A 27459-nucleotide genomic window follows, 5' to 3' on the forward strand; every position below is an offset into this window, starting at 1 on the left:
CTTTTATTCACATTTTTTCGTTCATATGGTCTATAAACAATCGGTGAAATGCAGGGGAGGCAGTCAGGGAATCTAGAAAAAATTGTTATTCTTAGTTTCAGTGTTACCAAATATTCTTTATTTCCAGTTTAAAACTAAAACTGTGTTTTTCTCACAACTCGTGTAATTTTCTTTTAAAAGTGTTTATGCCATTGTGTTCCTCAGACATTTTCATGCATAAAAACATCTAAAACTTCAATATAACTTGAGCAAAACCCTAGATACAGTGATTTGCAGCAAAAAAACAATTTCTCATCATGTTTCTCGCTATATCTAAGTAACCAAGTAGAATTTCAAAATTCTGAAAACGCCACTTTGTAGAGATTTTTCAAAAAAAGCATATCTAACTCAGTTTACCCCAAAATGGCGTTTGTCATAAGATAGCACAACAGCGACGAGTTATGGAATATGCGTTTCGACTTCGTCTCATCAGATTCCGACACTAACTTAGTGACAGGACTAAGCTAGCTCCGGATTGATGATACCTTCAAAAAAAGAAAACATCAATCAGTAACGTGGGTTAAAATCAAATGGGTAAACTTTTGGCCTTTTGGCTTGTCGAAAGTTTCGGTGAAAATTCAGCAGTGTATACATCGAGGTGATCCCAGTTCTAGTGCTGGACTCAACACTACCCAAATGCAATCATAAATAACCCATTAAACCACAAACAATATGAGTTCAAGATCGAAATAAAAGATAGAATCTTTACATAAAAACTTCCATTGAAAGATTACCAAATTCCAAAAAGTATTGGGAATTCAGTTGAGGTTCAATTGAACCTGCATGCGGTTTAACGCTTGATGAAAAAGCGTCGAAGTTCGTAAATTTTTAATATGATTATACTGTCACCCAGCAGTGAATCGGTAATAAATATAAGTAGAAAAAAAAAGAAAAAATGACAGCTAAAACCAGGGATGCCAGGTGCATAGATTAATCTGTGTTATACAGATTTTCAGTGTGATGCAAGCACATATTGCTGAAGTTTTGTTTTGTTCATACGAAATGACCTAGTCTAGCTCAGTCCCAACGATCAAAGCATGCTGCGGTTAAATACTGTGTGGGTGGATATTGGATACTGCAAGGCTCATCTATCTTCAAGAACCACTTCGATAACTTCTTTCTAAATGCAACTGTCCTGCAAAACTCAAACCGATTCTGAATACTCTCCTGTACTCATATGAAGCGTACCAGTCTCCAGAATGGCACACTAACCAGATTTTAACGATAGTTACCGAGAATCAATTCCGAAAGATGATAGTTTTTAAAATATAATTTTTAAATATTTTCCGTTCGATACAGGGATAGTTTTGAGTAGCTCTGATGAGATCATTCTCAGGATTCTGATGGAGTACTTCTCAGGAACTGCAAATAACCTCTCAGGATTCTGATGAAATCATTCTTACTATGGATTGTGACGTAACCATGCTCAGTTATCTGAAGGAATTCTGTAAATTTGTCGAAATCTTGCTAAAGATTCTAGTGGAATCGTGGTTGTGTAGGGAATCAATTCTAATTATATCCTGCTAGGATGAGAAAGCTGCCGAGAACGTGAATGGATTCTGCTCAATATATTAACGAAATTATTTTCCAATTATAGGAAGGATTCCATTTAAATACTAAGAAAAATTAGAATATCGAAAACAATGTCATCAGAATTCTGAGCAGAAATTCATCGTAACCGAAGAATCCAGATGTTCTGAATCATGACCGTTACACGTCCAACCCACTGCAATCTGTCGTGTTTTATCAGCCTTCCGATGTTGACAAGTTCCTATACTTGGTACAGCTTGGTCCATGCGTCAGAAAGGCCCATTCTCCTCTCCCAAACCATGTTCACCTCGGAACCAACACAATTTGGGCTGCCTTTTTTACCATGTGTTTCTTGAAAAACCATGTTCAATCATTATTTCTTTTTCTTTGTATTAGTCTTATACATCAACAGGCATACCAGAGTCCCAATGGTGTTGGTCTTAATAATCCTATTTCAAATAATCATGTTGCACACAAAAAAACGGTCATAAAATAATGTTGAACCAAACCTTCTTGGTTATCAGGTCATTTCATTTGTAGTAGATGATCGAATCCGATTAAACTTATTTAAGAAGATCTGAAGAAAGAAGACAGAAAACTTTGACCGAACTAATATCTGGAACTAAATCTTTATAGCATAAGATTAGCTTGTAAAAACTTTTCGATTGTGTGTGGTAAACAACCCGGAGAAATCAAATTTTAGACAATATAATCACATTTCCTATATAGACCAAGCATTCTAGTTATATTTTGCCATTATTGTAACTTTCTTAAAGTACGCATACAAATGTAGTAAATGCAGTGGCCTTAATCATATATCGAAGCCATAAATATACAAGAATCGAAAACAATTTTATATGCGGACTTAGATGCGTTTTTACCTCGGTTTTTCGAGTGGCAGTGTATTCATTCGTAAATAGGCTTTATAGTGTGTACCTATTAGCAGAATCAAAATAGGCAGGCATTGCATTTATCGCTCATATGAGTAAATGCGTCCGGATAATTTACTACTGCTACAATAAAAGCTCACATTTTCACACGAAATGTTATTGGCACTCACACAATTTCTCCGGATAAATAAAACTGCCGGAGAATGAGCGAATGAGTTTATCACGGTATCCTTTTTGCGCTCGCTGCCTTGCTGTTGCTCTTCCAAAGCACAAAAAACAAGTCTATCGCGTACTTCTTTGCCGCTTTTCTTTGAAATTAAGTGTATGTTTTGACGCTCTTATTGATTTTCACGAAATTTAAAAATTATCACCTGCTCCGATAAGAAGGAAAAAACCAAATAAATTTTATCCTGAAAATTATTCTCACGCTATTTGTGAAGACGGAGAATTTTGCGGACGGAGTTGGACATCGGATAAGCTTCTTCTCGCGTGAGTGAGAGAGAATTACAATGCCTAAAAATAGGATAAGCTGAGTGAAAATGAATCACGTGAAGTGGAAATAAATCAATGAATTGATCGAATATAAATAATCTTTCGTTGTGCTTTCTATCGATCCGCGTAAATTTGTTGCTAATAAAGTTTTCGTCTTTGCGCAATGAAAGCACATATTGCTATCATGCAGATTACGCATGCAACCGCTAACAAACAGGGATGCCACATTGAAATCTGTGTTTCGGTCAAAAATATCTTTTCACCATCTGTGATAACTAAAACAGGAAAAAAATCTTTGAAATTCTGTAATAATTTTCCGAAAAATCTGTGAAAAATCACAATACTTCCAAAAATCTGTAAAATTTTCATCAAAATGCCAAAAATCTGCCATCTGTAAAAAAGAATCTGTGATCAAAAATTGTGAAAAAAAACCTGTTTTAATCCACCTAGCGGTGCAATTGTGCCTTTCTCATTTCTCTAAACTATGGCACGGAGGCTTTTTATGTTCAATATAATTGTGGAAATGTCCATTACATTCTTAGTACACTTTGCACTTATACACAATGGCATGCCAGCCACGAACTTGATGTGCTACGTGTCGACGGTGAAACACTTGAAACAAAAAAATATCATACTCCATTAGCCTAATCAGCATTAGATCAATGTTATCTGCTTGCTAACTCATTTTGTCATGCGGGGGTGGGTATGTGAGGAGAACGACAGTCCCATGAACGAACGACTCCCCAGCTTAAATTGGTATGCTTTGTGATATAGTGGTGGTTTAAAGATGATGGGGTTGAAAGGGAGGGGTATGAGGGCTGGATGGGGTGGTGGTCTGAGGGATGATTTAAGGAGATTTTTAAAGGAGGGGAGTGAACAGTAGAGGGGGGGGGTGTAACCCCTCTCCGTAAACCATCAACTACGCCCCTGTTAAAATCCAGAAACCTTATGCGAGTCGAAAAAAAAAATTGGCCGGGATTAGGTTGACGTTTTTCAGAGTGATTGCATAACCTTTCTATATGAGAAAGGCAAAAATGTGCCAAAATCCAAAAAAGTGAATCAAATTTTTTTCGAGTTTGCATCAAATCTCGACGTTTTATGCACCTTGAACACATTTAGCATCAAAAATAAAAATTCTATTTTTAATTTTTCCTATAGTTTATATGAGAAGTTTCTGTGTGGCCGCACTCTGAAACCCGTAATTCCGGAACCAGAATTCCGATCGATCCAAAATTCAATAGCAGCCGATGGGAAGGTTGCACCTTTCATTTGAGACTAAGTTTGGGCAAATCGGTCCAGCCATCTCTGAGAAAAATGAGTGACATTATTTGACACATACGCACATACATACATACACACATACATACACACACACATACAGACTTTTTCCGATCTCGACGAACTGAGTCGAATGGGATATGACACTCGGCCCTCCGGGCCGGGATTAGGTTGACATTTTTCAGAGTGATTGCATAACCTTTCTATATGAGAAAGGCAAAAATCTGTGGCATTACAGAAAAATCTGTGAATATGGTAACCCTGCTAACAAATATGATATACCTACCTACACATTTGCTTCAAACATTGAACACAATCGCACTAAGCAAAGTGAGTCATCGCTGATGATGATGGGTAGAGCGAAAGAGACAACTAGTACCGCGACACTATGTTAACCGTGTTTGCAAATGGAGCTCGAATGTACAAGCGATTTTCTGTACAAATAATTGTGTTCGAAATTGTACCGTAAACCGGGGTGAGTTTGATCACTCGAAACATTTTCCGTAGATCGCTTATTAAACCAGAATAGTCTACCGAATAATTTTAATTTGAAATGATTTTTACTCTAAACTTATAAAATACTGATTTGTTATACTTTTGGGTTTTTGGGTACAAAAACTACGAAAAACCGAAATTTGACTTTACTTTTTTTACGAAGCTTCGTAAAGTGTCTATTTTTTATAAAACAAATAAATCTCAGATTTGAGCATGACTAATAAATTACAAGCGAGTTTTTATTTTCCTTTAGATTGGGATGTGCCAAATTTAGTTTTAAGACTTTGTTTATTTTAAATTCATTTTTTGTGAAACTAGTTGGCAATCATTTCAAATTATTAAATTATTAATTAAATTATTAAATTATTAAAATTCACAACATTTTTTATGGTTCAATATTCCAACGTATTAAAATGGACGAAACTTTTTGTACATTGATAAAACACTGAAATAAAACAATTTCATCAGATTTAAAGGTTTCCAGAATCTATTATTCTAATTGAACACAAATTATTCGAATTTTGGGTACTCGAATTTGAAATACTTTGTATAATACCAATTAAAGTCTATTTAACAATGAGTATCTTTCCAGAATTAGTTTAAACAAACATTTGAATGAAAAACACTGACATCACTAACTTAATGTGGGTGAACATGGAGGTTATCAAAGTAACCCCTGAATACAAAAACGGACTTCAACTTGGAACTTTTCAAAAAATATCTGTGAGCGGACAATTTTAGGTAAAACCATCCAATCATGTTCTCCATTCATCAGTACATGTTTTAAAAATATTAAACTTAAAAAAAGGGTTGCGTCTAAAAATACGCAATGATTACTTCGAAAATTGATCAATGTCACCCCGGTTTACGGTACATAAAAGTGTGCTGGACGGCACTGGGTAGCGTACCTCTACAGCCAGTGTAACAGACTTATAACTCAGCTACACTGGCTGTGAAAACACACAGCGCAGTGATCTGCTGCGCCTGCCGTTCAACAGGCAACTGAGCTTGTCCGGCCAAATCCGTTCTTTAAATAGTTTATTTAGTATTTATTTATTCGTCAATCAATTGTAGACTACATTATACAAATATTAATTGCTTATATACTATCCTGTGTACTATTCATATGTACTATGATGCCGCAAAGAGTTGAAAAACTGTTTTAAACTTGTTCGGGGCATGGTAAGGTCAATACTTTCACAATGCTCGTTATACACAGCCATCATCTGGTTTAGTGGTCCGAATTTAGCATAGTCTGTACGGTGATGACCTATCGCGAACAAATTTCTATTACGTAATTGACGAGTAGGAGCATATAAATTTAATTTTGACAATATGTAAGATGAGTCAATACGCTGCATGACGATATCGTTTAGTAACGAGATCATAGCATAGTCCCGATGTTCTTTCAATGTTTAAATATCTATCAATATACAACGTGCTTCATAAGATGGAAGAGGGAATACTGTCCATCTTAACTTGCGTAGTGCATATAATAGAAACTGTTTTTGGATTGACTCAATTCTCACTTCGTGTTTTTTCATGAATGGTGACCAAACAATACTACAATATTCTAAAATAGATCGAACATATGCTACGTAAAGAGTTTTAATTGTGTAAGGATCTTGAAAGTGATATCCGAAGCGTTTTATAAAATTAAGCATATTACTGGCTCTATGAACAATTGTGTTGTAATGTTCCACAAATTTTAATTTTTTATCTAAGATAACTCCTAAATCTCTTATTTTATCGAATTTCTGAACGGTTTGATTACCTAATGTAATTGTCACGGAAGCCGTGATTTGTTTTTTCTGCTAAAAGTCATGAGATTACATTTTTTAACATTTAATTCCAGTAAACATTTACAACACCATGCATAAAAGATTTGTGTTTCATTGTGAAAAACATAATAGTCATTATTATTTCTAATTTCAAAAAATAGCTTTATATCATCCGCATGTATGAGAATTTTAACGTTTTTTTAAAATAAGAAGGATGTCGTTGACATATAAAATGAAAAGAAGAGGTCCTAAGTGTGAACCTTGAGGAACCCCCGAAGTAACTTTAATTATATCAGATTTCATCTCATAGAATTTTACTATTTGCTGGCAAATACGACTTAATCCAATTGAGGAGTCTCATCTCGATTCCCAATTTTTCAAGTTTGAATATTAACATGGAAATGTCCAGCTTATCGAAAGCTTTGCTGAAGTCGGTGTAAAGAGTTTCTATATGATTTCCTTTATCCATGGCAGTCGATGATGACGTCATTCATAGAAGCGTAGCGCGCTAGGTTGTACGTTATTTAAATTTCTAATGCCATGATATCAAAAATCTTTGGGTTTATCTATTGGAATATATTCTTCGAAGTATTTCGGGGCGATATGAGCAACAAATTTGAAAGCATATCGTGAGATGGCAGAATTATATGCGTTTAAAATTGGACCACTTTTCGTTACATACCATTTTTGTAGAATTTGCAAAGTGCACCCCCATATCGAAAACAAAGACGTAGTCCTACGTCAAAACCTGCACAACCCTCATTTTAAATATGTATGTATGTAGTGTCATTCCTACTGTTTGATTTTGACAGTTACTCTTTAGTTGTGAAATGGCATTGAAGCAAGAGGAGCTACGGAGCAAAATTTTGCTTGCGCATCGCGAAAATCCCAACTACTTACACGGCAAGTTAGCGCATTTGTTAAATGTGGCTAAATCATATGTCACCAACGTAATAAAAAGGTACGGAAAACGTTTGTCGACAGTCCGGTAGACCAGGGGAAATCGAAAGCCGAAGCCCACAAAAACTACGAAAAGAATGGGCCGCTGTATCAAGCGGAACCCCAACGTCTCAGTCTGAGGTGTCGCGAGCAAGTAGGAAGTGTTGTCCACAAACATGCATCGAGCTAAAAAGCCGGACTATCGACTTACTGACTTCAAGTAATGACGATAAGCAAAACCAGTTGGTTAGAGAACGATAGCGGAAGCTAAACATGAAGATGCTAACAAAGTTTATATTACGTTTCAAACAAATGAAGCTGTCAAAGTTCGCCGAGAAATATCTAGTGTGGCAAACCATCTGTTCTAGTGGCTTGAAAAGCGACATTTGCATCACAGCTGGTACTATCAATTTTAGCTGTAGAAACGTTTGCTGCCTTTCCCCAAGCTATACACAATTGTTTCGTTCAATTTTGGCATCGAATTTGGCATCTTACAATTACGGAAAAAGGCTATCGAGTGACATGCCGCGAACAACGTCCAGATAGTGCCCAAGGAGGAAACCCTCCCAATGGACAAATAATAAACAATCTTCAAGAGGAATCTAAAGAAGACACGAAACACAGCTGTCAGCCAGATGCAGTTCAAGGTAAACTGTCGTTCTGGGGTAACGAAAGTGACCAAGGAGGCTGTGCAAGGCTTGATGGAAGGAGCCAAAGTTTGATTTACACACATTCCGGCCTGACCAATTTTTGATTGTAACCCATTTTTCCATTCAGGCGTTTTTCAGTTTTACCAAACCAGCGGAGACCCAACTAAAAAGATAAAAAATGGTTGAACAAGCAAACCACGACTGCATTACAATCCCTAAAACAGGAAACTTTTACTCATTGCAAATTCTGGAAAATATCCTACTATTCGGAAAGTATCCTATGCTGGACACGGTGCGCTATCTCGACACAAATCTCAACTAGATACAAGATACAATCCATTAATCTGACTGAAGAACAAAGCACTTCTGGCAACTCGATTATTGACTTTAAAAAATTGGCTTTTCTCCCGTCCGGAAGTTTCTAGCAGCGGAAGAATCCAAATGGTACACATAGCAAACAGGTGAATTCGGTACTCACATACAATTGCTTGTAGAGAAAACAGTAGTTTACTTAGCAACGAGTTTTACTTGGTCAGTGGGGTACTACTGGGATGGGAAAAAAAACACAGCACTCTTGGATAGAATGAAAACATGTAGTAAATTGACCAACACACAAATATTAGGTTAGACCACGCTTTCTCAATCTGAATCAGGATGAGATAGAGTCTGAGAATTGTGGAAAAAGAAAAATAAGCAAACGAAAAGAAAATATCTATCGAGCAGTTCAGTTCCAAATCGTACAAGTGCATGGGATGGTTGAAACAATTTTACAGTAATCTCGATATTAATTCTTCAAACGGTCTAAACTATATTAAATTGTTCGCTTGATGCTTCGTGGTAGATGTGAACTTACTGAACTTTTAGTATGCCTTTTTATTGATTTCATCCACAGTAAATACTTCTCCCAGTCCGGCTACTGGGGTCCACCGGTAGAGGACACCCTGCGGGAACGGATCGATCCGTTCTGGTTGCAGTTCGAGCCGCCCTCGGCCACCGCTCACTACGTTATCGGGATAATCTTCTTGATTATGACCTTATTTGGTCTGGGCGGAAACCTGCTGGTCATCCTAATGTTCTGCAAGTAAGTACTGAACATGATTCGATTAATAATTTCCGGTGATTCAATACACATCGAAGCCGCAGCTTATCGATCGATCTGAGACTTTCAGATGCTGTACATGATTATAAAAGCCAGACTAGGTGATATATGTATGTCTGATCAGTGAAATTGCTTGATAAGTACAACTTTAAAATCTTTTGAGATAGTCAATTTAGAATGAAAAGTATTGTATGAATAATGGATAACAAAAAGAATTTATTTCAATAGCAACCAGAAAATACTTAAATTGTTTGCTTTATCAGCTAAGCACGTCTCTAGCCAAGAGTTGGACTCCAGCGAATTCCATCGGTGCAACTGATTGGATGTCAGAAATGGCATTGAAATCAGCAAGTGCGTCCCAGATGGTTGCGGGTTTCCCGCGTAACGACGACAACGACAACAAGAGAGCACATTTTCCCGCTGATTACAATCCCATCAACTGGTTCTATTTATCTCGGAACTTGAACACATTTTGCGGAGTCCACTCCGAGCGTTGGTTCAATGGCAAGCTCTAACGATGGTAATGTCAGATTCGAAAGCGAACAAGTTTTTCTGTTTGACAGTTTTGATTTACCTCATCGCCGTTTTTTTCGACAAATCAAAGCGGTGAAGTGGGGTAAACGGAACTTGAAGTTTTCATAGAAGGTTGAAAATATTAATAGTGCTTAAAGCAATTTCTCTTCGTTCCAGTAGCAAATCTAGCCATTGCCCAAATCGGATTTCTTTGTATACGACTTGCAAATTGCACTGCTTCTTAGAAAGCTTCATCGCTCAACAAGCACGGAAACGCAAAAGAGTCTTCCTTCAGCACAGCGATTTTTCAACAAACAACATAAAAGTCGTAAAATGCCATCCACAAACAAGTTGAACACCGAAGGACCCTTTGATAATGCTATTGAAAAGTTCGACCGTAAGTTTGCGATATCGAACGAAAAAAAAAAATGAAGCGAAAGGAAAGTAATTTCGCTTTCATACCCGTCCGGTATGGCTTAGATAAATACAAGGTTCACTGATGAGATAGAGCCTGTAGCAATATCCACAAAATGTGTAACAAGGAAATGTTCCACGATAACGCAGCGTTTAACAGTACATCCTGCTACATTGCCATCTTCACTAACATCAATTTTCGAAACAATTCATCTCAGAACGAGTTCACACATCCTACTTTTTTCCATTTAGTTCTAATATATTGAAGAAAAAGTTGTAAGAAAACGGAAAAAGTACTATCGTTCTGATAATGCTTACATTCCTATATTGTGCTCATACAATTCCTTGCCTAAGGGGGTTTCCGCATACACTTTTCATCATCCAAGTAGCCTGTCCCAACAAGAGCAAATAAGCTGGTGATGCACCCAGTGCACAAGGGAATAAAACAAAACACGTAGGTAAATGCTATTTAAGGTGAAGATGTGTAAGCCAGCAACGCACGCTTGTTGCTAGGCACCGACGCGCTTGTTTACATTGAGAAAAAATGAAATTCGATGTGAAAATACACACGCACAAACAAGTTTTCGGACATTTTCCTTCGGTCATCTGCACATTGGCAGAAAAGTTGAAGTTTAGTTAGTAAACGATTAAAGTTTCGCGGGTGTTTTTTCAGTGGTGTGTGATTAAAGTGCATTTGAAAAAGTGGTTTGAAAATGAGAAGAAGAAAAATAAAAGCGTTTCGAAAAGAAACCCCAAATGAAGAGGGGTGATATTTTCGCACAAAATAAGAGCTACAGATGGAATTCCGTCAAAAACTCGATTGTATAGGAAAATGTTCTAGCTTCCTCAAGTAGCAGTTTCGTGGTACACCTGCAAGGTTAGCGTATTGAAAAACGTATTTTTATATTTGCTCATGTCAGATACATGGTTAGACAGGAGAGAGGGTGTGTGCGGAGTAGAAGCTATGTTGTGGCTCGCATGTATAGTGTCCTTAAATAAATTGCATATATTGGTGTATGAAAAAAACAAGTACAAATGAAATAAACAAAATAATGATGGAAAAATTAACTTCTATATGTAAGCTAACCAGGCATTGTAATTCTCTCTCACTCACGCGAGAAGAAGCTTATCCGATGTCCAACTTTTCCGAGATAAGATGAGTCGCAAAATTCTCCGTCTCCACAAATAGTGTGAGAATGATTTTCCGGATAAAATTTATTTGCCTTTTTTCTTCTCACCGGAGAAGGTGATAAAATTTTATTTTCGTAGAAAGCAATTAAAACTTCAAAAAATACACTTAATTACAAAGAAAAGCGGCAAAGTAGTATGATAGGCTTGTTTTTTCGTGTTTTGGAATAACGACAGCAAAGCAGCTAACGCAGTGCCAATAACTTTTCGTGTGAAAATATGAGTTTTTATTGTGGCAGTAGCAAACTATCCGGGCGCATTTACTCATATGAGCGATAAATGCAATGCCTGAAGCTAACAAAGAAATCAGTTTTTACAGCCATTAAAGTGAAATTACGTATATTTTATTCAATAATATATTTTAATGTCGGAGTTCCTAAAATATGCACGATTCACGATTCACATCTCCTGTTAAATTTATTTTTTTCATCTAGTAACTACAAGTCTAAGCTAAACAAATGTTATTAAATTTCTTAAGTCAGATAATTTTATCAAGAGCTATCGTTGTCGCCGTGACGCTTCTCGACGTGGAAATGGTTGGACGTCTACTCTTGGAACGCTCGTATGTGTGGCTCTGCGTGACTGAAAATATTTTTTTCGTGCACAATAAATGTATAAATGAATCTTAACGTTACACAAAAGATCCATTATTGCCTTGCCTTCAAAATCGTTAAACAAAATAACTTTCGGTTTGAGCACTATAGAGTCTGATGATTAGCCTATAGGGGGACCCTTGACTATTCGGATCTACCTAAACAAATCGCCTTTTAAGGTGGATAGATGTGAAAGAATTTATCGGTAATTGTTAGTTTGAAACCTCAGCTACATTTTGGTGCCATAAAAGTTCATTTGCACCACTCCATGGCAACGCTGGGCGACGATTTGCAAAACTCCGCGTTACAAAAGCTTAATGTGGTTAGTCACAGCTGGCGATTTGCGCATCGTGTATTTTCTTTGCTGTGGCATATGTAATCGTGTGCGTAGCCGCAAGCCCCAGAACGGTAGTTGATGGAATAGGAGGTCCGAATAGCCTCGTACACTTATTTCGCACAAAAATTTCTGAGCGGCTTGAAAATACCTGCGTTTTCGCTCAAACAAAAATTATTCCATAAAATAGGAGTCTCAAGCTTTCCAAAATACTTACCTGTTATTTTTTCACTTTTATTTGTTGCTTTAATCATGGTTTTACCATTATAAAGATTTTTGTTTGGATGGCAAAAAATCGGTCTTAATAGCCCCGGGTTCCCCTGTAGTTGAATCATATTTTGGTTGTTTTCATTTAGCTCTCAAACGGTATACAACATCGCCTAAATGTTAAGAGAAAAATTATGTTATGTGCCTTTTGAAAAACCTATTGTTGGTGATGGAGAAACGCGAATATCATATGAAAAGGTCGCAATAAAACAAATTAATTGAGTTGTTAAAACAAAATGTTAAATATCTCGAGAACTACTTCACTTCATAAACATTTTATTATCAGCATTTTGATTTAAAATGGCGTTAATCATATTCAAAAGGAAAATTATATTTTTGACTGCAAATAGTGTGAATTATAAAAATATGTCAATAGTTGTTATGAATACTTTTTTATTGAAAGCTTCTCCATGATCCAAATACACTGAAAAAGTTTCTTTTTCGTCTCTAAAACGGTAAACGTTAGATTGTTGACATTTTATGATGGGGTAACGCGAATAACTTTTAGAAAGGGCATATTCACACGAATTAATTGTTTTGGTTGGAGCAAAATTCTAAATATCCCGACAACTATCGCATTTTATAAATTTTTTGCTCAGTGCATTTCGATTTTAAAATGATACTAAGAATCATATTCTGTAATAAAATTAAAGTTTTATATGCCAATTAGTATGAAATTTAAAAATATGTATGAAATTATTGTTAGAAAAACTTTTTTACCGTTATATTCTCCACCATACAATTACATTGAAAATATTTCTTTCCTCTTTAGATTTTTGTTGCCAGAATATAGAAAAAATAAAAAAAGGGTTTTTTGAAATTTAGATTTTAAACATAAATTTTTGTTTTTGTGAAAAATGACACACCACTTCTTCAGTATATATATTTTTTTCGCATAGAAGTATTCATTCTCGGTAACTCTTTCTCAGAGAGTTTTGTTACATAAAACAATTTTTTTCGAAAATGCTGCCTGTACAAAACTTTCACGCTCTTTAAAAAAATTGCTCTTGAGTCAAAATAATCTTATTGACGGTTGAAAATGTTTAGTCTTCCACGCCAGTGAAACGTGTGAAGTTTCATCGGAATCTACGAAGGTAGGTCACGATTTTCGGAACGATCTTCGTGATTTCCTCATATTATAAATTATTCGTAAAATTATATATTTGGGGGAAGTAGTCCAATTCGGACCGCTGACCAATTTGAACCACTAGCTGTTTCTCAGCCATGGTAATATTATGGAAAGCGTACATATCATATACACTCAGGTTTTTTTTTACGCGGGGGATACGAGCCGCGTAAATGAAAACCGCGTAAATGAAAACCGCGTAAATTTCAAAATCCGCGTAAATGAAAACCGCGTAAATTCCAAAATCCGCGTAAATGAAAACCGCGTAAATTCCAAAATCCGCGTAAATGAAAACCGCGTAAATTTCAAAAACCGCGTAAATGAAAACCGCGTAAATTTCAAAATCCGCGTAAATGAAAACCGCGTAAATTTCAAAATCCGCGTAAATGAAAACCGCGTAAATTCCAAAATCCACGTAAATGAAAACCGCGTAAAAAAATACCGCGCAAAAAAAAACCGCGTAAAAAAAAACTTGAGTGTATATCCCGGGACAAATTCCGCCATTTGGATAGCACTTTATAAACAATAAAAAAATTTCACGATTAATTGTCAATATGCAGCTGGCACAAATAATATGACCGTAAGCTTCTGTGCTATGACACAAACTGGCTCATGATAAAATACAAACTTACACAGATCGATGGCGATATTGGTCAAACAGGGGAAAAAGTGCTGGCGATTCACAGCCCAACCCAGTTCACAACTCAGTCCTCTCCCGGATTGGTTACCTCAAATAGGTCCCATAGATGTTTGTGACCCAGAAGATATTTTGATCTGGTGTACTGGTAACGATCTGATTCAACTGGTTCTTGTCGCAGACCTCCGTACAGCACGACAACAATATACTACTAAGAAAATAAATATTTTACATTAAGTAGTATAGTCCTACGTCTACAGTTCGTGCAACCCCATAGGGCTGCCCCTTGTAGTTTTTCATTAGAAAGCTATACCTATATACTTTTTCCTTTTAGAAAGCTATACCTATATACTTTTTACTAAAAATAAATTATTTTTCGAGTAAATATTGCCACTGTTTGGAGATTTATACCACAAAGTATGATATTTAGCCAACTGTTCAAATTCACTTTGCGGCGAGATTCCGAACAAACCGTGGTTGGGCGAACACTAGAGTGGTTCAATTTTTGACTATTAGCTCCACCAGGTTCTACTGATTCCTTTTATGGACCTTAGTAATTGTGCAAATTTTAGTACCAATCGGTTGTGGCTAACGACCCACTAAAAATTTCAAAGTTTATATGGAAATTAGTATGGAAAATCGGTTAAAATTGAAAATAAATTCTTAAAAAATCACCTCATCAATCAATTCGTGAGGACACTATATATTTCTATAGGAATTCTTCTGCTGAACACATTCGTTGAACATTATAAGTTTGTGAAACATCGCTGAGACTATTAACTAAAGAAGCAACATGACTTCAAAACAAGTGGATTTTATTATTAATCATAGCAACCCTGTTTGAATAGCTGCATCTACCATGCGCGAGCGGTGGGTGGCAAGTCTAGTTTACACTGAAGACGCTGAATTACTGAATAAAGACTCGCCATCTTATCCCAACTAAATAAAATGGTTTGGCGACATTATTTTCTGCAAACTAGCACTACTGTCACAGCGTTAACTTGATTTGACTCGTATACTACAGTTACCGCAGAGTTGCAACGTCGATAATTTTTTCATCATGAAGTGCTGTGTAAAGTTTTGTACCAATAAAACTATCGCCGGTTTTAAAAATATTGGTTTTTTTTTCGCTCCCTGGTAAACTACGGCCGTCGTGTGGAATGGGTCCGGTTCTGTGGTTTACCAGAAAATTACAGCATTTCAGATAGCTGCAATGGTTGAAGCAATTTTTAGAAGGCACCGTAATAATAAAAGTTATATGTTTTACCTTGCCTTAGAGATTCGATTAAGAAATTCATTCAAAATATTTTAACTCACTATCACAATGCTTTCCAAAATTCATACATCAGATTTCAACATTTCACAAGTCTTTTACTCGATTGGAAAGACATTGACAGGTCTCGTGCTCGATTAGAATGACACTGACAGATAAATGGTAAACAAACGATTGACGTGTCGAGTCTTTATCCAGAAGGATTCAGCGTCGTTAGTTTACACTTCTATAACGATGTAGCTATTCAAACGGGATTGCTATGATTAATCATAAAATCCACTTGTTTTGAAGTCATGCTGCATATTGTCTCTGTGTCTGTGGCTACGAACAACCGATCGGTTCCAAAATTTGCACAATTAATACTAAGGACCATAAAAGGAATCAGTAGAGCATGGTGGAGCTAAAAGTCAAAAGTCAGATAACGGGAGGAAAAACTTTTCGCTTCTGGTTACTCCCAAAAACGGTCATTAGTCAAATAAAGGTTTGCACGGAATTTTCAGTTAAAGTGGATTTTGGCAGTTAGCTTATACGCCCTAATCATATGTTTGTCGAGATATTTAAAAAAAGTTATACTTTTTAAGGTCAAAATTTTCATAACTTTGTAACGAAAATAGTTAGCATTTGGTGTATGTGAACAAATTATGCAGGGTGCGCAACGTTAGACATAAATACGTTAGGCATAATAGACACTAGGCATAAAGGACGATTGGCATAATTCACAAAAATATAAAAGTAATCTCAAGCTTTTCTGTATTGTGGAGATTTCAACCTTACGCTCGCTTTTTCGCCTTAGAAAAAAACTATGCTTTGCTATACCATGTCTTCGTATGACTCGAACGAGAGACGTTAGAATGAAAAACAAAATAGAATAAAAACATATTTTTGTTACTTTTTCCGTGTATAAGCTGGATGCTTTCTTCATATAAGTGAACAGTTTTGGTTCAAGCACATTTCAAACCTATTAGTTGTATTAATAATACAAATGTATGCAAAATTGAAAATAAAGAAAAAAATGAACAAAAATTAAGTTTTGGAACCTATGGAAATTTGCAATGTTATGGACAGTATTAGCATTAGGCTACGGATGTTGGGTTATACTTTATTTGTTACGGTAACTCGTCACAGTACACGAAAAAGCTCTCCCTCATATCAGACACTTTCCGTAGATTGATCGTTGATGGCCTCAAGAATACAATCATTGAACTGAATAATACTCAAGGTAATCAATATAGAAGCAGTGTTGTGAGATGGCAAAAACCTGATTTGTGCTTCTTGAAAACCATCACAGCAGTCAAAGGTCGAGAACTTCGGCTACGATCACGGATTAGTTTAAACTTTGAATTTTCACAATATATTTACAAATTTTAGGTTTTATAAATTATTCTTAACTGTAGATTAAAAGCGACCGCTTGTGGCGGATGCCGCGAGAAGAAGATTTTCCCATCTAATGTACGGTTAATGTACGACAGCTTTTGATGTTTTTGAAGGCGGGAATTTGTCAAACGTCAAATGTGCATCCGCCCTGCGGGAAAGCGATGTTCGATCGTTACGCTTGATTCATTCTTCGGATCCGTCCACAAATAACGACATGTGCAAACAAGCAGCAATAATCGTATATTCGTTCAATGAATGATAAAATGCATCATTCTTTCTTTCATGAGCTGTTCTTCAAGGGATATATTTTCTTCTTGAACAATTGCACCAGTAGTTTAAGTGAGATAGATTTTAAACAAGAGTGTCGAGCCTATTAAGTCATCTGCATTTTATCTGCTGTACGTCGGGAAATTAACGCAAGCAGAATTTCCACATGCCAAGTATCCGGTCTGCTTCATGTATATGAGCAAAGATTCATTTAAGCCTTTTCAGCTGAATAAAATGTTGATCATGTTTGATCAGCTTTCAGTGTAATTCTACAACTTCAAACAAGTTCGAACAATCAAGCTCGTACCAACCGAGGCCATCACCGCCAAAAAATAATATTAACCCATTCATGCCCATGTTGTTTGTGGACAACAAAGTTTTTAAACAGCTATAGCTTTTGATTGAAACAAGGTTTGCTCACAAAAACAAGTAAGACTAATAAATGTGATCCTTGCCTTTCATTTGAGTATTAACAGTTACAAGGATCAGCTCTAGAACTAAAGTTATTGCAATTAGACTGATTGGATTCCAATGGAGCAGTGCTACCAGGGACAGTTTACGTTGATGACGGAAAATGAATTTTTCATATATCTTCGTTACGTTGCAATATTATTGAAAACTGAAAATTTTTATCAATTTAGACTGTCTTCCGCTACGTTTTCCACGCAATTAGACTATTGTAAATATTCTTGAAGAGTTTTATTGAGCATTGGAAGGTATAAATTGAGCAGCTTCTAACACTGCGAGGCAAGTACTTATCTTTATGAAAAAAGGCTTTTCATGTTTCTTGACCCCACCGTTTTTAAGGAAAAATAGCTGTGAAACCCTACCTGAACTAGAAAAAAGTTGGGCATGAAAGGGTTAATTGCCTCCATTATGCCAACCGTCCATTATGCCTAACGTCCATTATGTATTTATGACTAATGGTTTACACCCAATTATGCACCCTATAGTAATCTTCAAGTTGTCCAAAGGTTTCTTTAGTGTAAAATAAAAACTATAAACGTTATATGCATAAAAGCGGTTGGGAACACCCCAAAGCATACATATAATATGACCTTCGGCCAGCTTTTTCGGTCAAATACTCCTCTGTGCGACGCCATCATTACCTTATTAGTTGTGCTATCTATCCACCACCACTGACAATTTCTACGCATGCTGGGACCTTGTTTTAGAAGAATTTTTCTTACCGACATTATTTCTCTTTGACCCAAATAATCATGTTCAAACGTACCTACAGTACAACACGCTCCCCTACGCCGTATGTGTCTGGTAGTCAATCGAAGTTACCAGTGTGGGTAAAAATTAACTCCTGCATATAGACCAAGACGATGCAGCTGAAGCGTTGTTTTTTGTAAGCTCTGGCTCTATGGTGGGACAAGCTATATAGCGTGTGGTGTAATTTTGTTTTTCACACTATGGCAGGTCAAATGAAAGTGGTGAAATCGCTCAAACGTGTTTGCTCTGAATAAGGAATAGGAAGACGGTTGTTCTAGTTACTGAAATATTAGTGTATTATAGACTCAAACTCTATCTTTCATTATATCAATTCTTGCAAATTAATAGTTCCACATTTGAAGTATTTTCATAGAATCGACGGTAAAATAGATGGCGTGCACCATTTACACATGTTTCAATATACACCGAAATCGTTATCAAAACAAATAACTGACTAGTTTCCTACATCGAAATGCTTGAGAAAGTATCTCAAAAGCGATAAAAATACATCTGAGACCATGAGTGATTCCCACTCTTAATTAATATTTTAGAATTAATAATAATTTTTCAGAGGAAACTTGACAAACTCTTACTATTTAAATTCGATTAAACAATTGTAAATAGACTATTGACCATGATGTTTCGAATCCGGAGCTAGCCGGATTTCAATTGAGACAAGGAGAAAGGAGAAAATATACGACCACAGACATTTGGACTAGAACAAAATTTATTTGTAAAACCTGTGTAAACTATGGAAAATTTGATTTTGAAATCTCCAACTTCACGTTTCCTGTCACCAAATTAGACTATGTTTGTCGCTTGTTAAATATTTGCTACGGGATTATATTGAACTTTGGAACTACGTACACTCAACAACTCTGTCCAGGGTAATTCATTTCTTCTGAAGATTCCAAACGGATACCAATAACACTGACTTCAGCGCCCATGTACTGTAACGAAGCTCTGGGGTATTTAATGCACATTTCTTAGAGTATATTTAAGTGTAGAAAATAGCTCATTGAACAAGTGCTTACAGAAAGCAATTTTGTTTTTACCTGAGAACAGTAAAACATGAAAACATAGCATTCGCCAAGCAGGGTAATTGATCTCTGATTCGTCACATCTCTCATTGGTTGACGACTCAGTTTTATACATGGAAAGCAATGGTCTCGAATTCATTAAATATTTTTCTTTACGTTTGTTTAATGTTTTATTATTAAAGGAAACCAATACCACAGAAAATGTAAACATTCGAATTAAAATACGTTACAAATCGCCATCGCACTCAATTTCGCATACGTGAATAGCAATCATATCCAAGTTTGTACGCGAGTTCCGTATTGCTGAAAGTCTGCTGACCGATCATAGCGCAGACTAGCGGTAAGTGCCTACATACTGCTGCCGTTTGAAAACTACAGTTATTTTTCTTACACATTTAAAAGTATACTTGTATGTCAGTTATCTGTGTCAGTACGTATTGAATTTGTACACGACTTTGCAGGAGGTAAGACTGATTTAGTACACATCCTTAGTGCACATTTTTAGCTATTCGAGAATTCAGAAGGAAGAAATGAATACAAGGTGTGCATTGAAATGTATTCTCGAAACATTGTAATGAAAATTGTGCCTCGACGGTGACAAATTAGAAATATTTTCTATTGAATATTCACTGTTTAAGAATTTTATGTAAACTGTCTGTAAAAGGTATCAAATTAGATGAATAAGGAATCACCTACCCGACCCCAACAATCCAATTTCAAGATCAGATATCTAATAAACCTTTTTTTCCATCGAAGTGAACTTGTGGAGCGATCCTAAAAAAGAGCAAAGGAGGAAAGCTTCATCAAAATAAAATGGAAAACTCGTTACACGCTGATAAGCTACCCGGAAGCGGCAATTGCGTTTTTTTCCAGTCCAGCATATCATTTATGATTCCATTGTTAGGAAACGGACTGTTGAAATAGTAGATACAGAACACTAGATTAGGATTGTCGCTGGCATCAGTGGTAGGAACATCATTGTTTTGATTCCGGGATATACCTGTCAAATGGGCCAAATAAAAAATGCAAAAAAATAATCCTCTATCGTCGTTTCATAGCGACTAATCATTTTTGTTTCTTTTAGCCAACAAAACAATGGCCATTCTTGGCTAATGTGTTTTCACTAATTAGAATGCACAAATTGTCTAAACTTGTACTGAATTTTGATAAATTTTCATTTCCTTGTGCGGTATATACAAACTTACATTTCATAACAATAATAGTCGAAAATTTACACCGAGAAAATTCGTTATATTGAATATATTGATTTCACACATAATTTTTTGCAATTTGTAGTAGCAGATAAAAATTACCTGTCACGCATAGATATCATGGGAAAAATAATAAAATTATAATAGCCATATTTTTTGCCACATAGAAATTTGTTACATAGCAGATATCACATCATTTTCTTTTTGCCTCTCGTTTATTCTGTTGCAAATTTTATGCATTGGACGTTTTCGGTCTTGAATGCATAAATATCACAGCAGAGTAAACGAGACTGAAATGAAAAATAGGCAAACTCAATTTGAAGTTCAACTAAACGGTTTGTGGTTAAAAGCAGGCCATATTTTTCTGCGTGTACCAAAAGCGCGGACCAAAGACTTTTACTAAAGAGACTTTCGATACTTTGACAGATATATACCGGAAGCAAAACAAACATGTTCCGAGACGAAAACAATGGGAACACCAGCGACAATCCTAATCTAGTGTTCTGTATCTACTGTTGAAATAAATCAATAATCTTTGAGCTGGTACCGATGTAGGATTGTGTGTTGTCACCGCCCGTCTCAATATGGCATGACAGTCCTTTCATTTTTGACAGTACAAACTTTCATGGAACGAATATAAATTTACATAAATCGTTCAGAATTTCGAACCGATTTCTGAAGGGTGACCGTGTAGGAACCTTAAATGTATCAAGTGAAAAGCTAACTTAAAGTTGAAAAACAAGTGTAATCGGATCATGCTTCCATCGACCTATAAACATGTTGAACCGATTATGATGAATAGTTTCACGAACTAGTCTTCCACACATTGTTGTCAGTATCACGCAACAGATAATGCCATGCTGGTATCCGGGTACTATTATCAACATGTACAACTTTCCTCGCTTATACATAGGACACGTCCTGCAAATGGAGATCAAATCGATGGGAATTTTACAGCACTACTTTTACTAAATTCAATGAACGAGATAACCCATCCACCCATTCCCACCCCCTACAGCATCGAATGGGGATGATATGACATTGAGTAGGAAAACTATCTGGCCACTTGGTGCACTTCCCATTTCGCAAGACTGGGAGCTTGTTTACTGTGAAAAACAGATAACGAACAAACACAACATCCTACATCCTACCGAACACGAGTAGTCCTGTAAAACTTGTTTACCTACTTCACCGGCAGCCGCCCGATTCCGATATACACTATGGAGAAGTTGTGCGTATCCGATAAACGACTAACGGCCTTCAGTGTAAAACTTTGTAATCTGTTGGGTTAATTGCATTAAATTGAGCTCATCATGATGACAATAGCGGTAGCCTTTGTAAAGGATAGCTTATAGACAACAACATCCGTTCCATGCTTTAAACTTAACAACGACCATGAAATTTTCAGAATTGAATAAAATACTCATCTTTGTTTAATAATTTGCTCTTCGATGAGTTGGTAGAATTTAATTCTTTTGTACACCAGCGACGTTCTGTTCATCAATTTTTTCAAGCAAGTACGGTGCCCTTTTAAAGTTGGTATTGATTTATGTTAAATCGGTGATTTAATTGTAGATTGCGTGAGGACATGTACCACACCAGAACGGAAAGGCAACATTTTGAACTTCTTGAATTATTAATATGATATTGAACGCACCGACGAGGATTTCGTAGCACGACGAATTATCGAAATGTCAAAAGTGAAAACGTTTAGAAGCCAAAAATTTGAACTATTGAAAGGTCAAAACGTCGAAGGACAGCCTTATTTCAATCATTGAAATATTTACAAATCTAAGAGATAGAGCAAAATTACTTTGTTATTTGACCTGCGCCAAACCGAACTGAGCGCCATAATTGTTTCTAGTATTTTTCACGTTAAAATGCATTTTTAGATAACTTACCATTAACATATCAAGTTATTTGCTTACATTTACTATTTGTGTTCCCACAATTCAATAGATGTGGGCGTTGCTAGCGCTATGTTGGATGCAATAGCGTTTTTAGAACATGTATCTCGAAATGGCACTTGGTCCTCTTTGGTCTAACACAGGCCATTTGGCTTTTACCTTTATCAAAAACTATTATTTATTAACGACGGAATCAATTGATAAAAACTTGATTTATCTATCTTTTGTTGACATTTATCTGTCAGTCAGGGGCGTTGTAGCGGGGGAGGGGGCTCCCCACCAAATATTTTATTGAGATTTGAAAAATTTAATCTTGTCAACAAAAATGTGCATAACATTTCAAATGGAATTTTATAAGTTTCTTTTGCAAAAGTTATTCCAAGAATATTTCCTTGTAGTAAAAATTGGCGACAGACGTCGGCATCTACTGGCGGGGAGCTAGTTGGTTCAAGAAACCAACTTCAGTACCCAGAGAAATACCGCCGCCGGGGAACTCTCAGTCGGAGTAGGGTATTTTCACCGGCGCACCGGGTAATATACGAGTAGATCTCAATAAATTCTGAGAGCTAAACGGCTCAAGAAAACGAGTATCACTTTCGGGAGAGTTTCCACTGCCAGGGAACTCTCAGTCGGATTAAGGTGAGTTTACCACCGCACAGTGGATCCACTCCATACAAAAGCTAGACAAAACCTTAAAAGTAGTCTAAAATGACTGAAAATATCATCTAAGGGTAATTTTGGAGCGCTGAACTCGATTTTGATTAATTCAGGACGCTAAAATTAAAATTAGACAGCCTAGGGTGGTTCTAAAAGTTTTGCCTTTCTCATATAGAAAGGTTATGCAATCGCTCTAAAAATCGTCAACCTAATCCCGGTCCGGAGCGCCAAAATTTGTTTTTGCTTTGTATACACCGAGCGAAATTTACATTGAATTTCCATAAAAACGCCTTGTGACTTTCAGACATAAGGATTTTAAATAGATTTTATGAGTCTGTCTTATGATTTGGAGGGGAAGTTTTCCTAATCCATCTCTTATTATTTTCATAAGACAGTCTTATGAAACTTAACAAAATGTCCGAATGAACTCCATAGGTGCCCATTTATGAAAATTGCTGACATTTATACGGAGAAAACATAGTAAAAAAATGATTTCCATAGAATGGTCTTATGAAATTCATCACAATGTTGGAATGAATTCCATAATTCTTTTATTCATGTATATTATTGTGCATTTATATAAAAAATAAAACATGGCTGACATTTCTCGAGCATTTTTAGTAGACAAAAAATCAACAGTAAAAATCAACCTTGAGAGGACATTAGGTTTTACACCAACCGACATAACCCCACAAAATGAGCCGGATGAACTTCGTTTGACAATTCTCGGTGGTTTGTTTACATGGGACTTACATGAGTTTGAATGTAACAAATGGGCACCCGTTGCACTTGAACTCACGCAACTGACAAAATATACAAAGCACCGAGAATTGTCAAACATGAACGTTCATCATGAGTTAATTCGCGTGGTCATCTTGTAGAACTCAATTCGGGACAAATGAGCCGAAGTGTAGATCCCTTCAGAAGATTGAAGAGAAAACTCTCATTAAATATTAAAATTTGTGCATAATGAGCAGCGCTTCGTCAATATTTCCTGGGAAACCGGGCTTAGACAACTGGGAAACTGAACTTGACAACTGTAATAATGATTGTTACTTTCAAATGATTTCGATAATTATAAAATACGCGTCAGACACTAATTGTATGAACAACTTATTTCATTTCAAATAATCGGATATCTTCTGTAAAAATCACAACCATGTAAACTGATTTAATGCTCACAGTAATTTATTGAATAACATAAAAAAACAATTATTTAAAATTTTGTTGAAATTTGACAAAAAATATCACTTCTTTTGTTTCAAACGGCGGTAACCAAAAAGTGCTGGCTTAAAACTGTTAGCTCCTGGGTTGGCCGTCCAGACCAGTACTGAATTCATAAGAAATAATTATGAACTTTTCACAAAAGTGACGTTTATGAAAAACAAAATATAATTTTATAGAATGAATAACAGATCTCATATGGGTTTCACGAGAAAAACTTATGAAATTCATAAACGCATATATTGGAGCGAAGTTATAAGACTTTTATGAAATACATTATTTGTACGCCTATGGAGTGCATGAATAAAGATAAATGAATTCATAAGCCTGCCTATGACATTCTAAAGCGTTCAATGGCATTGTCAGAAGGCTGGTTCATATGTCGAGACTTATGAAATTCTCAAATGCTTTTTGCTCGGTGTAGGCTTAGGTAGGAGTATGCAGCAGCCCGGGGACAACTTGACAGATAGTGCTTGTTTCATATATGTACCACTAATTTGATGGTGGCGCTAGTATGCCTTCTCCATACGAGTACCACGAACAACGAAACGAAATAGTTTCAAGAGAAAAGCGTGTTTCGTTACGTGTGTTATGAACGACGTCAATGCAGCAAGAACAACATTTAGAAAAAGCGTATTCCAAAATGTGGATAAAGAAAACAATTATTAGAGAATAAATTTATCCCTAACTGGAAACTGTCAGCAAGGTACATAAATCTTATTATAAATTTAACTGGAAGTCGTTGTTTTATTGTTGTGTGAAGTGTGTAATCGTTAAATCATTTGTGCTTTTTGCCCGAGAAATATGAATGAAAATCATTTTGGCCAATGAATGTAAATCACCAAGCCTAACAATTCGAGAACATATGACATCTTGTTTCAAATTAATTAAGAACGTCAAGAATTCTAGAATTTTGTTTGGGAATATAAACGAAATATGTAGGATTTTCTACACAGTTAGCAAAATTGGGGGGGGGGGGGGGGGCTAGGGAGAGTATACCAATTTTGTGACGAAGTGTGACGAGGGGGAGGCTAGGGTCAGAAGTTGTGCGACGTAGCATTAAGTTTAAAACCCACTGTTTAGAGAAAACAATTTAATGATCCTCCATTATTCCCAAGAGAAATAAATTTAAATTCAAACAAGTTACTTTTGATGCTGTTTTTCATGAGGTAAATTCTACGATTCGCGGAATTACAAGTTCACAAAAATACGAAAAGATTTTGAATGCGGATTTAACTTGCTACATTAGTTAGTTAATGCTGTTAACTATTAGACTTAGTTTGGAAGCTGAATTAAATTTTCACTTCGGATTCAACCAAACAAAATTTAGTAATTTAGATGAACGTATGCTTCTTAGAATCATTGGCAGCTGCAGGATTGTGAACTGAGAGAACTTCTCTTTATGCTCCCCTTGACATATAAAATTCCAAACAAAACAATCAACACTATATTTGTGATGAAATGGGCTTATTTTGCGCGCAATTTATTGTTACAATGAAAATGTTGATAAAAGTCGTCAAACATTTTGAAAGGACATGTATTTAAAATAATTGAAAAACATGTATTTTTTTCATCACCCGGGGCTTTGCATGGGACGAGGGGAGGGGGTAGGTAAACGCTACGTTATTTACGAAGGGGAGGTTAGAATTTTGTGACCAAATGCTACGAGGGGGAGGGAGGGGTCAAAAATCGCCGAAAAAAGCTACGTCATTGGTGTACGGCCCTATATACAATTATGTGCAACTCTTGCCAGAGTTTTATTAGACTTTTGCAATAATTCTGTCCAAAAGATTTTGCGATGGTTTTGGTACGGATTCCTTCATAATTCATTTCGCATATTACTCAGCTCCAGCCCGATAGAAAACTAATTGAACGGCGTCTACCGGAGGATTTTATGTTGGTTCGATCTCGAAGATTTTCGGAAATTTCAATATAAGTGGAAGTGGCTCGATTTTCAAAACCATCTTCTTGTATTTCTGAAAATCGATTTATTTTTCTTGGATTTTTAGATCCAAAATGGAATCTATGTTTCTGTTAAGGTATGGACAGTTTTTAATTTGAACAGCGAAATAAATTTGGTGATAGAAATGCTTAAATTGTTCATTTTTTACAGCTGTAGAAAATAATAGATGGGATGCGCCTTATTTAAATTTTGTTCCATTCGAGCCGCCATGACATCACCAAATCACCACCAAATTTGCTTATGAGTTCAATATATGGGAGCTGTCAAGTTGTCCCCGGGCTGGTATGCAGTAGGGGGTTGCTACTTTAAAATTATAACTAGTTTTAAATTTATTATATATATATATATATATATATATATATATATATATATATATATATATATATATATATATATATATATATATATATATATATATATATATATATATATATATATATATATAGAGAGAGAGAGAGAGAGAGAGAGAGAGAGAGAGAGAGCCGTCCTCCTTGATTCGCCGCTGGTTTCAAGCGGTGTTTCAGTGTCGACACATAATATCTCAAAAACTAGCTAGTAAATATTACATAAGCACTTGTCAGCACGGATTCTTTCCCAGTCGATCGGTGGAGACGAACCTTGTCTCCTTCACATCCTTTTGTACGGAACAAATGTCCAAACAACTGCAGGTGGACACGATCTACACAGATCTGCTTTCGACACTGTTAACCATGAGATACTGCCAACGAAGCTTAATAAACTTGGATGCACTGCCCAATTCTGCCGTTGGCTTCGATCATACCTTGTTCACCGTAAAGTCGTTGTTCAAATTGGTGACAATGAATCTGAGTCCTTTTCCAACCATTCTGGAGTTCCTCAAGGTAGTACGCTTGGTCCGCTACTGTTTTCACTGTTCGTGAATGATGTGGTTTTCGTCTTAATGCGTGGAGGGAAACTGTTCTTCGCCGACGGCTTGAAAATATTTCTAATTATAAGGAAAGAAGCCGATTGCCGTGAGCTACAGTATCTCGTTGATATTTATTTATTTTCGTCAAGCATATGTAGACTACATAGAATGGTT

The 27459-nt window shown here is 36.1% G+C and overlaps 2 protein-coding genes across 4 annotated transcripts in view; one reads left to right on the top strand and one right to left on the bottom strand.

The window, feature by feature from the left end:
- Positions 1–14462, bottom strand: part of LOC131689660 (protein yellow-like) — an 89714-nt gene extending 75252 nt beyond the window's left edge. Inside the window, exon 1 of the mRNA XM_058974904.1 lies at positions 14357–14462. The gene's annotated coding sequence lies outside the window, so the exon portion shown is untranslated. The remainder of the gene's footprint in view (positions 1–14356) is intronic.
- Positions 1–27459, top strand: part of LOC131689659 (opsin, ultraviolet-sensitive) — a 470582-nt gene that overhangs the window by 302797 nt on the left and 140326 nt on the right. For all 3 annotated transcript variants that reach the window (XM_058974900.1, XM_058974901.1, XM_058974902.1), the window contains exon 4: positions 8987–9175. In XM_058974900.1, coding sequence (XP_058830883.1) covers positions 8987–9175 — 189 coding nt within the window. The remainder of the gene's footprint in view (positions 1–8986; positions 9176–27459) is intronic.

This window comes from Topomyia yanbarensis, chromosome 3 (genome assembly GCF_030247195.1).
Source record: "Topomyia yanbarensis strain Yona2022 chromosome 3, ASM3024719v1, whole genome shotgun sequence".
In the NCBI taxonomy this organism is placed as follows: Eukaryota; Metazoa; Arthropoda; class Insecta; order Diptera; family Culicidae; genus Topomyia; species Topomyia yanbarensis.